The sequence below is a fragment of the Equus caballus genome, chromosome 24, assembly GCF_041296265.1.
Source record: "Equus caballus isolate H_3958 breed thoroughbred chromosome 24, TB-T2T, whole genome shotgun sequence".
NCBI classification, from domain to species: domain Eukaryota; kingdom Metazoa; phylum Chordata; class Mammalia; order Perissodactyla; family Equidae; genus Equus; species Equus caballus.
In genome coordinates this window covers 24,127,758-24,139,975 of record NC_091707.1, presented here as the reverse complement: position 1 = coordinate 24,139,975, position 12,218 = coordinate 24,127,758, and the positions used below count along the sequence as shown (strand labels likewise).

Sequence of the window (12,218 nt, the reverse complement as noted above, 5' to 3'; positions counted from 1 at the left end):
AGAGAGGGCATACACGTAGCTATGGTATCCATCAGCTAAAAACTGATGATCCATAGTTTTAGACTAGTAAAAATTTTTTTTAAAGGACTCTAAACCTATTAGGGTTTTTTTCCCTAAGATTGGCCCTGAGCTAACATCTGTTGCCAATCTTCCTCTTTTTTTATTTTTCTTCTTCTTCTTCCCAAAGGCCCCCAGCACATATTTATATATTCTAGTTGTAGGTCCTTCTGGTTGTGTTCTGTGGGACGTCACCTCGTCGTGGCCTGATGAGCAGTGCCATGTCCGTGCCCAGGATCCGAACCAGGAAAACCCTGGGCTGCCAAAGTGGAGCTCACAAGCTTAACCACTCGGCCATGGGGCCGGCCCCCCTAAACTAGTAAAATTTTATTTTTACCTCGGAACAGGCGTCTTGAGGTCAAGGTTGTTATACGCAATCATCCACTTTCCTGGCTTAAATTTCTCCAGGAAACGCTTTGCGCTCTCTACTGTGCTCTAAACAAAATGTCATAAATGGAACTTAGAAGAGATAATTGTTTTACCCCCCACATCAATTCCAAATCCTGGGTCATTCCTGTTCACAAACAGCTTCTTGATCCACCTATTAACACGCTTCAATTCTAAGCCAGAGTCTACAGGGACCTAAAATGCCCTTGGCTCCTTGCCTCTCTTCACATCAGTTGGTGTGTGTTAAGACGGGCAAGCAAGCCAAAATACACCTAGCAAAGTCAGTGTGTTTGCACTTTCCTTTTTCTGGAGTTACACTCCAAAGTAAGTTAAACTGTGCCGTCTCTACTTTACTCTACAAATATGACTGGTTCTATTTCTCTGTTCTTCCATTCCTTTCTCTCTGCAACAGATTCACATCCTTACTTAGCTTCTGAGTAGGTTTTATGACATTTCTACTTGGGGAGAAAGGCTGTAACTTGAATTCTATCAGTTTCTTAGAACTATTACAGGAACTTTTGTTCATACACACCTGCATCAGCATTGCCACCGTCATGGGCCCAACACCCCCAGGAACAGGAGTGATGAAGCCCGCCCTCTCTTTGGCCTCGCTGTATGCCACATCACCCACAACTTTTCTCCCATTTGGTTTTGTGTCATCTGGTCAAGGGGGAAAAAAATCAAAGTCTCAGAATTGCAATCCTGGTGTTTATTTCTAAGTTAAGTGCTCAATTATGACAGCTTGTTCCAAAAACTAAGTCAAGTTTAGAGTGTGTAGTCCCCTCTGGCACCAGTGCCCACTTTACTTAAAAGCTACAGGATGACAGGTGTTTGCTATTTCCTAGGGAGAAACCTATTTTACCTGCAAAAATTCACAAGATGTTTGAGTGGTTTTTCAGAACCAGGAGAATCCTTTCGTTGTCTGTCAGGTGGCAAATAAAATACCAACTGTTTTTTAATTCTTAAAGCCAACTACCCAGCATGTAATGAGCACCTTTTAAAATGACAATTTGCCAAGGCCTACAAAGGAATTTTTTGGGTGCACAAAGCTCCAACTATGTCACAGCTGCCAGATACCGTTTCTACAGCAACTGTCAGCATTCTGTAAGCTCCACGCGTGAGCTGGAGGAACAATTCAACATCCAATTCCAAAGACGAGCAGCTACTTAAATGTATGCAAAAGGCAGAGAATAGAATTACGCTTCCCTTAAAGGAAACAAGAACAAATACAAATCTTACCAGCAAAGAATAGCTATTGGAGAGAACAAAGCCCAATGATGCATCGCTGCTCACTCACACAAGGTGCTTCCTACACTCGGTGGCGGTGCACTCTCAGGAGGGGGTGGGGTCAGCCAGACCCGGCAGCTCTAAGGCTCCCGAGGCAGCGTCTGGTGGGATCTTAGCCATTTCACTACTTCTCTTTGAAGTAGTTTCAGAGAGGGCATACACGTAGTCATGGTATCCATCAGCCAAAAAGTGATAATCCACAAAGTTTTAGACTGGTAAAATTTTTTTTAAAGGACTCTAAACCTATCAGGTTCTTTTCCCCTAAGATTGGCCCTGAGCTGACATCTGTCTCTGTCACCAATCTTCCTCTTTTTATTTTTCTTCTTCTCCCCAAAGCTCCCCAAGTACATAGTTGTATATTCTAGTTGTGCCATGTGGGACGCCGCCTCAGCATGGCTTGATGAGCAGTGCTAGGTCTGTGCCCAGGATCTGAACTGGTGAAACCCTGGGCTTGTCACAACCGAGAGACAGGAAGCTTCAGGGTCAGCCAAAATGCCAGAATTAAGAGACGTGGGCTCTAGGATAAGCTCTTCTGCTAACTGCTAGTCCTCAGCCCCTGTGTGCTCCTTACTGATCAGCAGCCCAAAGATGCAAAGAAGGATTAGCACTGCCCACGTCACAAGCTTGCTGAGAATCAAGTGAGAAATTGTGCACGTTCTTGAAATTGAAAAGCAATCTCCAAACATAAGGGTTTCTCTTCCCTTCCTAGATACATGAGATATTTTCTATATGCACACAACTGGTGAACACAACTCCTTGGGATATTTCAGATTTCTAGATGATTATAAAGCAGCAAGCTACGGCAGAACATTTCCTCTCACAACCACTAAAAGCGTTTCAAAATGCCAAGAAATACAGTTAAGCATTTGCCCTGTGCACAGGTTTCAAGAGTCCAACACTGAAGTCAGTTTCAACTATTTTCAAATACCCCGCCCCTCTTTCTATTTGTTAATGGTAACCACTTTCGCCCTATGTTTCTCCATATATAGGAGATATATTAATTCCTGGACAACTAAATGCTGCAGTGGATGAGCTGTTTTGCTCCTTAACCAAACACTATCAGGTTGACCCGAGTGCCCGCTGATGCACAGTGTTTCATGGAAAGTACGATGCGGTCAGTGGAAAAAGTGACCATTTCTCAGTCTAAGCGTATGGCTTCAGTAACCAACAAAGGTTCTGGTTATCTATCTCAGCCCTAGAATATCTCTTTCACTGGGAATTATATGTACAAAATTCAGCTTACAATCCAGCTGAGCCTTGACTCCTTCGCATTTAATGTGGGGATGCCCAAGAAGAGAGTCCAGTATGGAAGTCACTACACTGGATAAGTTGAGACTGGATTGGGTCACAGTGGGGAATCTGTTCCCTCTTTTTATAAATCTTGCAAATAAAACACTTACCACTAATCCAGCCCTTCTCAAATTATCTTTAGTAACCCCAGTGGGAAGAATACTTTTATGTGTTTCTCTGGCCAATAGTTTCTGCTCTGCAATTGAATCTTAAAAAATATTCCCTTTTTGGAAAAAAAAGAGTATATACCTTAATTCATTCTTAATTTGGCAAGTGATTTATGATGTTATCTCTGACAGGACCATGCAAATGACTTACATAAGCAAAATACGAATCAACAAATGGCCCAGTCGTAGAACACGGGGCTTCAAAAATGAACACTGCAAAGAACAGTCTTTAGGACCTCCAGCCCACCCACTGGTCTGTAACTCAGCAATTCTGCTGTGCTTGCAGAACAATAAAATCCAGCCTCACAGATACTTATTCAACTATGTACCCAGGATCAGTAAAAACAGGTGACCAGGAGGGAAGGTACTGCTTTGATCTTATCCACATTTTACCATCTACGTGAGGAATACACGTGAACAGGATGGTAAGTTTCATGTTTAAGTCAACCTTTCATACCTATCAGCAAGACTCCAGATCCCCACCCAGGTGTTTCTTCTGTCTCTCAAATCTAATCGAAAAAAATGCCCAAAGCAGAAATATGATAGAGAAGATGCAAGGTTTTAAACAGACTGAGCTTGAATGTCACATTGCAAGTACTCAAAGTGAGGAGTTGTAGGAGAGCAATTTCTTTATCACTCATTAGATAATTACACTACAAGACAATGAGTGATCAATTATGAGCTACTGTCTTAAAAGCATGGTAGGGAGAGTGGGAGGGAGGTTAAAAACAGTGAAGGCTTGACAGTGACTAATGTTCCTGGCAGCTTTGTGTCTGTATTTCAAACTTGAGATGGAAAAAGAGAAAGAATACTCTTGCTATAACTCCCGTCAACAGATATGAGTTAGAAGCTGTCAGAAGGCATAAAGCTGGACCTGGCACCACACAGACCACTGCCCTGAGGAGCTGACTATCTAATGGAGGAGAGCACAGGACATCAAGTCCTACGAGAGGGGAGGAGGGAAAGAAGGATTTTCAAAAGAAGGAGAGATCACCCCTTGCTGCAGGGGAATCAGACAAGGATTGGAAGGAAGCACGGCCATCTCAGAGGGCAGGTGGGGAGGAAGTGGTTGAAAGTGAGGCTCACGGCTGAGCTTTACTCAGTTGTGTAGCCCAAGGCCTGGGGGCGGGGCTGCCTGTGCACAGAAACAGCCATTCGATTAAAGATTGTTCCTTTCTTGAATCTACGAGGTATATACCCAAGTAGTCACTTTATTGTCCTTTCAAATTTTACGTCTGGAAACTTCATGATGAAAGAACACCCTGCTGCACTAGAGATACAGCCACATAGCTGCACAGGACAAAAAGACAGGTGCAGGGGGGGCACTCGGTCTATCTTACAACTGTTTAAGACAGGCATTCACAAGCGTGTGTGAGAAAAATGGCCGCTGAAACCATGGGGGTGGCTAAAACCAGTATGCGGCTAAGGAGTCTGACAAGTGATGCGGGAGGAAAGGGCTTATGGTCCACGTCAAGACCGTGCATACGGCAGGAGCACACAGATGGATGAGAGGGAGTCAGCTGGCGGTGGGAGACCAGGGAGAAAGTCACAGCAGTGCCTCCAGCTGAGAGGGTGACACTCAGTAGTGACACAGAACAGAGAAGACAGGAAAAAAATTCCTAACACTTAAAAACGGATCTGTATATGGAATGATTGGGAGGGAAACTAAAAGATTTCAGACTCGTGAGAAGGAAGAATGGTGATGTCATTAACCAAACAGGGGAGCGAGGAGTAAGTTAGGGCTGAGGATGCCAAGTACAGTTATGGACATAAGTATAAGGCTGGCTTTATCCTCTCTGCCTCGAGACGGCCCAGGTCCAATGCCTTCTACGTAAAGCCCTCCTAGAGGACTCTTGGCAGACTGAATCCCTCTCCTGGAGTCTCACAGCACTCTGCAAAGATTACCCTGTCTTTTAAATCCATCCATCCTGGACGTTGTCATCTCCCAAACCACAAAGCCCAATGGCTGAAACCACGGGCTCTGCCATCAGGCAAACCTGCTAGCCAGGGACGACTCTGCCATCTACTAAATGTGCACCCGTGGGCAGGCCAATCGCTCTGAGCCCTGGCACTTCAAGCCTAAAAAAACAGGACAAGGGTTCTCACTTAGGCTTCATACGATGACCCGGACATCCTCCTCTGCCCAGCCCTCCAGCAGAAACCACCTTCCCCCTCCAGTAACACTCACCTGGGATGTAATTGATCCCACAGTCGATGACTACTGCCCCAGGTTTGATCCACTCCCCTTTCACCATTTCAGGCTGACCAGCTGCAACCACGAGGATGTCACCTTTATTTACCTAGGGAAAGAGGGTTCTGACTTCAGGAATTAAACAGTGAAACACAAAAAAATCCAGAAGTGGAAAAAGACATCCCTAAACTTTGTATCAACTTCCTCATTGCCATCAGCTATACTATGCAGGCCACACACCGTCTCTGACAGCTCCCCATACGCCATGCTTATTCCTACACACACCACGAAGCTCCCCTTTCACTCAGTAGTTCATTGAACGGGGAACTTGATGAGAACCTGCAAGGCAGGGAAGAGCACAGACTGGGAGCCAGAGGCCTAGGACAATGTCCCTGATTATATACTATCCAGAGACTGTTCCCTGTCCTATGGAACGTGGGGACCACCACCTTACGCACAGCATTGCTTGGGGAGGATTAAAAGAGAAGGTGCTGGGCCTTTCTCCTGCTCTCTCCCCACATCTAAGAGATTCAACAGGGATGTGTACATGTGAGAATTCTTGTGCTCACAAATCAGAGGCAGGGGTCAAGAACAACCTGCAACAGATGTCACAGGACCACTGTCCACACCCCTCTCTGGAGCACTTCCACCTCTGAGGCCACCACTTTTACAAATCTGGGATCTGGCTGCCAAGGGTCAATTCCAGCTCCTACACTGCAAATCCCCATCTACGACGAGGTGGACTGGTGTAGACAGAACAAAATCTGTATAAACTTGGGCAAGTTTTTAATTTGAATTTGTTTCCTCTTCTTGTAAAATGAAACAAGAATCAGAGAATTGTTATAGGGGTTAAATGAGATAATGAGGTAAAGTACATGGCAGTTTCTGACACTCAAATGTTACCTATTCCCGTAATGTGAGAACACCCCACCGCACACCTGTCCACGCACACACACACGCACATACACGCACCCACACAGAACATGTTCTACCCCCTACCTCCTCGTCTAGCTTGGCAGTCTTGGAGTGGCAGGTGGTCACTGTGGCATGGTTCCACAGAAGCAAGTCATGCATCGGGGCACCAACTATTTTGCTGCGCCCAACCACCACCGCATGCCTTCCAGCAATCTGCACCCCTGAAAGAAAAGCCAATGTGCATCGGAGAATTGGGGGAAGCTGCCTTCCTTCACATGCCGCCTAACTGGGAAAATTCAGAACAACTGCACAAAACAGGTTCTTAGCATCAAAAAGAAATCTTCCTAAAAACATTCCTTCTTTGGTAGTATATATTCTCAGCTCTAGGGTTTTAGCTACAAAGTGGCACTTGTACATGTGTCCTTCTTGCTGTGGGTTTTTAAGAGCAGCTTAAGCAAAGATCCATTCATTGACTCATAGGAGAGTGGGAAGAAAACCTACACTCAAATGAAAAAGAAACCCAGACATACAGCTAACCAGCCATATGGAAAAGACATCAGATTAAACACATGGGAAAAGCAGGTATAACAAATAGGGTGCATGAAACGGGGTGGAGGGAAACAAAGTAAATTAGATTAGTACCAGCAATTCTTTCCAACTTTTGTAAGTTTACTTATGCAGTTCCTCATCCAGATTTCTCTTCTGGCTTAGGGTCTGAGCCATAGGGTTATTTGCAGGGAAGTAATAAAGGGGAACTTTGCAGTAGAAAGCTTTCTTTTTGCTTCCTCAGCATACTCTCTGACACTATTCTAACGTCCTTTTCAGGACAGACATACTCTACTCACTAGAGACGGTTTGGGTGAGCACCCCATAGTGGACAAGTGACAACACTTCATGCCCTGGACAATGAGATCAAATCCCGTGACTGTCAGGCACAAGGACAGAACAAGGCTAGAGCCAGCTGGGGCCACCCAGAAGAAACCAGAGATAAGGTCTTGAGGACTCTGCCTGGGCCCCTCTGCCCAGTCAAGCTGAAGGAGATTCATGCTTAAGGCAGTCGGTATTTAAATTCTGCTTCTTGCATGAGATTAATTTTATCCAAAAAAGATAAGCCTTGATATAATGCAAACATCATAAACATCTAGTGAAGCCCTCAGAGTCTGAAGTGTTTAAAAGGTAACTAACTACACTTTTTTTAGGATTTAGCAAAGGACCTGAAGCTATATTAGGGCAAATGGTAGCTTCAGTATCAGTAAGTGGAGGTGGGAAGCCTACAGCTGCTGTGGCTCATAGGATTTGTTTTTTATCAAGCTGTAACTCACTATTTACTAAATATGCCATAGAATATAAACTTAGTTGTAGGACTGAACAGTAATAGCTGTCCCCAGGCTTATAGCTTGACCTTTTCTAGCCAACCACAGAAAATTTTTTTACATTGGCCAATACTTTCCACTTGAAATTTCTGATCCACTTCCCTTAAACAGGGCATACTTCCTTGTAAAAAAATAACTTCTGTTGAGGATGACATCAGCATCATGGTGGAGAAAGCTCACCTCTTCGACTCTCTCCTCTAAGATACAATGACAAGGACATTCATATACCAACAGAGGACATTCACACAACACAAAAGACGTGTGAGAGACCCACACAGCCATATGTCTGAAGATGGAGGTGCTGGAACCCCCAGAGGAAGTGGAAGGAAGTAAGGGGAATCCTCTCTTCCTCCCAAAAGGCAGCAACCCCGGGACTGCACAAAGCTGTAAGAGGAGAGGGGGGAGGGGCAGTCCTCTACAGGAACACCATCACTCTCCAATTTCCCTCACAGCTCATAAGAAAGCCCCACACAGAGGTGAATAAGCCATAGCAGGGGTATCTTCATCAAGCTAGCATCCCAGGAGATCATACAGCGAGGGCGGAATGAGAATGCTCCAGGGATCATGCAGGGGAAAGAAAGTACCCCTCCCCCTGCCTGGCGCTCCAGCTCAGCCAGTTGGCCAGAGCACCACACAGACAGAAAAGCAGCCAGTGGCTAGAGCGAGTGAGCAGCGGATCACAGTGGGCTCAGAAAATACAGGTCTTGACCCCCACCCAGTGGCAACAGGTGGAAGCTGCGACCAGATACTATCACTATGCAGAGGCAGAAATCCACGCTATCAAGCAGTATGAAAGAATATATTAAATCTGCAGACCAGAAGGAAAATGATGAGTACCCAGAAATCAATCCTGAAGGCACAGAAACTTATAATCTAAACGACAGAGAATTCAAAATAGCTATCATAAAAAAAACTCAACAAGTTACAAGAAAATACAGATAGACAGCTCAATGAAATCAGGAACTTCTTCACAAAAGAGATTGAAACTATAAGAAGACCCAAGCAGAAATGTTGGAGATGAAAAACACAATGGATGAGATAAAGAAAACTCTGGACTCCCTGAACAACAGGGCTGATATTATGGAGGGACAAATCAGCAATTTTTAGGATAGAAATACAGAAATGCTCAGATGGAGGAGGAGAGAGAACTAAGACAAAAGAGAAATGAAGAAATTCTCCAAGAAATATCTGACTCAATTAGGAAACGCAACCTAAGGATTATAGGTATTCCAGTCGCAAAGAGGAGAATGGAGTAGACAGCTTCTTCAGAGAAATAATAGCTGACAACTTCACAAACCTGAGGAAGGAGCTGGAAATACAAGTGAAATAGGCCAATAGATCTCCTAACTATTTCAATGTAAAAAGACCTTCTCCAAAGCATATTGTAGTAAAGCTGGCAAAAGTCAAAAACAAAAAAAAATATTAAGGGCAGAAAGGCAGAAGACAATAACTTACAAAGGAACCCCAATCTGGTTTCAGTGGCTTTATCAGCAGTAACCCCTTATAGGCTAGGAGAGAGTAGAATGATATATTCAAAATTCTGAAAGACAAAAACTTTCAGCCAAGAAAACTCTATCCAGGGGCCAGCTCCGTGGCCAAGTGGTTAAGTTTGCGTGCTCCACTTCAGTGGCCCAGGGATTCAGTGGTTTGGATCCTGGGTGCAGACATGGCACCACTCATCAGGCCACGTTGAGGCAGCGTCCCACATGCCACAACTAGAAGGACCCACAACTAAAAATATACAACTATGTGCTGGGGGGATTTGGGGAAATAAGCAGGAAAAAAAGAAGAAAAAGAATACCCTATCCAGTGAAAATATCCTTCAGATATGATGGAGAAATAAAAACATTCCGAGGTAAACAAAAGCTAAGGGAGTTCATTGCCACAGGACCCCCCCCTTACAAGAAATCCTAAAGAAGCCCCTCACACCTCAAAAGAAAAAAGAAATGGATTACAAAGTCATGAGCAAGGAGATAAATAGGTAGGCAAAATCAGAAAATTGCAGCTCTCTATAAGAACAGATTAGCAAACAATTATAACATCAAAGTTAAATGGAAGGATAACACCTAAAATAAATATAATCTCATCATTTTAACCACAAACTCACAACACAAGATGGAATAAGATGTGACAAAAAATTACTTAGGAGAAAAGGAAAGGGATGGCATCAGCTTAGTCTAAGGAAATGAGAGGATGAGAGGCTATCAGAAAATGAACTATCTCATCTACAAGATCTTTTTTATACAAACCTAATGGTAACCACTGAACAAATAATTAGAACAGAGACACAAATAATAAATAAGGAGAAAATTAAGAAAACTATCATAGAAAACTACCTAACTGAACTGGTAGTCCAAAATACACAGGACAAGAAACAAAGGAAATGCAGAAGAACTGGAAAAGGAGCAATAAAATGGCAGCATTAAGCCCTCATATATCAATAATCACTCTAAATGTAAATGGATTGACTTCTCTAATCAAAAGACACAGAGTGGCTGGATGGATTAAAGAACAAGATCTAACAATGTGCAGCCTCCAGGAAACACATCTCAGCTCCAAAGACAAACACAGGCTCAGAGTGAAGGAATGGAAGGTGATACTCCAAGCCAATGGCAAACAAAAGAAACCAGATGTTGCCATACTTATATCAGACAAAGCAGATTTCAAGCTAAAAGAGGTAAAGAGAGACAAAGAGAGGTAGTATATAATGATAAAAGGGACACTCCAACCAAGAAGACATAACACATAAATATTTATGCATCCAATACAGGAGCACCAAAGTACATAAAGCAACTATTAATAAGCCTAAAAGGAGATAGTAACAACAAGACAATAGTAGCAGGGGACCTCAACACCCCACTTACATCAATGGATAGATCATCCAGACAGAAAGTCAAGAAAGAAACAGTGGAATTAAACAAACCAATAGACCAGATGGACTTTATAGATATATATAGAACACTCCATCCAACAATAGCAGAATCCATATTCTTCTCAAGTACACATGGAACATTCTCAAGGATAGACCATATGCTGGGAAACAAGGCAAGCCTCAATAAATTTAGGAAGATCCACATCATATCAAGCATCTTCTCTGATGATAATGCTATGAAACTAGAAATCAACTACAAGAAAAAAGCTGGGAAAAAGACAAAGATGTGGAAGCTAAACAACATGCTACTGAACAACCAATGGATCATTGAAGAAATTAAAGGAGAAATAAAAAAATATCTGGAAACAAACGAAAATGAAAACATGCCATTCCAACTCATATGGATGCAACAAAAGCAGTCCAAAGAGGGAAATTCATATGCAGTACAAGCCCACTTTAACAAACAAGAGAAGTCTCAAATAAGCAATCTTAAACTACACCTAACAGAATTAGAAAAAGAATGAACAAAGCCCAAAGTCAGCACAAGAAGGAAAATAATAAAAACTAGAGCAGAAATAAATGAAATTGAAACAAAAAAGACACTAGAAAGGATCAATGAAACTAAGAGCTGGTTCTTCGAGAAGATAAACAAAATTGACAAACACTTAGCCAGACTAAGGACAAAAACAGAGAAGGCTCAAATGAATAAAATTAGAAATGAAAGAGGAGAAATTACAATGGATGCCACAGAAATACAAGGATTATAAGAGAATGCTATGAAAAACTATATGCCAACAAATTGGACAATTTAGAAGAAATGGATAAATTCTTAGACTCTTACAACCTCCCAAAACTGAGCAAAGAAAGAGAGAATCTGAATAGACCAATCACAAGTAAAGAGAGAGAAACAGTAATCAAAACCTCCCAAAAAATAAAAGTCCAGGACCAGATTGCTTCTCTGCAGAATTCTACGAAACATTCAACAATTTATAACCTATCCTTCTCAAACTATTCCAAAAAACTGAGGAAGATGGAACACTTCCTAAACCATTCTATGAGGCCAGAGGCCAAGATCACCCTGACACCAAAGCCTGACAAGGACAACACAAAGAAGGAAAATTACAGGCCAATATCGCTGATGAACATAGATGCAAACATCCTCAAAAAAATACTGGCAATCCAAATACAGCAATACATTAAAAAAAATCATATACCATGATCAAGTGGGATTTATACTGGGGACACTGGGATGGTTCAACATCTGCAAATCAATCAATGTGATACACTATATTAACAAAAATGAGGAATGAAAACCACATGATCATCTCAATAGACACAGAGAAAGCATTTGACAAGATCCAATATCCATTTATGATAAAAACTCAATAAAATGGGTACAGAAGGAAAGTACCTCAACATAATAAAGGCCATATATGGCAAACCCACAGCCAACATCAAACCCCATGGGGAAAAACAGAAAGCCATCCCTCTGAGAATAGGAACAAGACAAGGGTGCCCAATCTCACCACTCTTATTCAACATAGTACTGGAGGTTTTGGCCAGAGCAATTTCTCAAGAAAAAGACATAAGAAGAATCCAAATAGGCAATGAAGTGAAACTCTTGCTGTTTGCAGACGATATGATTGTATATATAGAAAACCCTAAAGAATCCATCAGAA

General features: G+C 42.5%; 1 protein-coding gene across 2 annotated transcripts in view; it reads right to left on the bottom strand.

Moving 5' to 3' along the window:
* The window catches only part of MTHFD1 (methylenetetrahydrofolate dehydrogenase, cyclohydrolase and formyltetrahydrofolate synthetase 1), a 62,446-nt gene that overhangs the window by 25,906 nt on the left and 24,322 nt on the right, over positions 1 to 12,218 (bottom strand). For both annotated transcript variants that reach the window (XR_011431855.1, XM_001499131.7), the window contains exons 7-10: positions 6,379 to 6,515; positions 5,377 to 5,488; positions 977 to 1,104; positions 395 to 492 (exon numbers count right to left, since the gene is read on the bottom strand). Coding sequence is in view for 1 of the 2 variants with exons in the window: in XM_001499131.7 (XP_001499181.2) it covers positions 395 to 492; positions 977 to 1,104; positions 5,377 to 5,488; positions 6,379 to 6,515 (475 nt within the window). In the remaining variant the exon portion in view is untranslated. The remainder of the gene's footprint in view (positions 1 to 394; positions 493 to 976; positions 1,105 to 5,376; positions 5,489 to 6,378; positions 6,516 to 12,218) is intronic.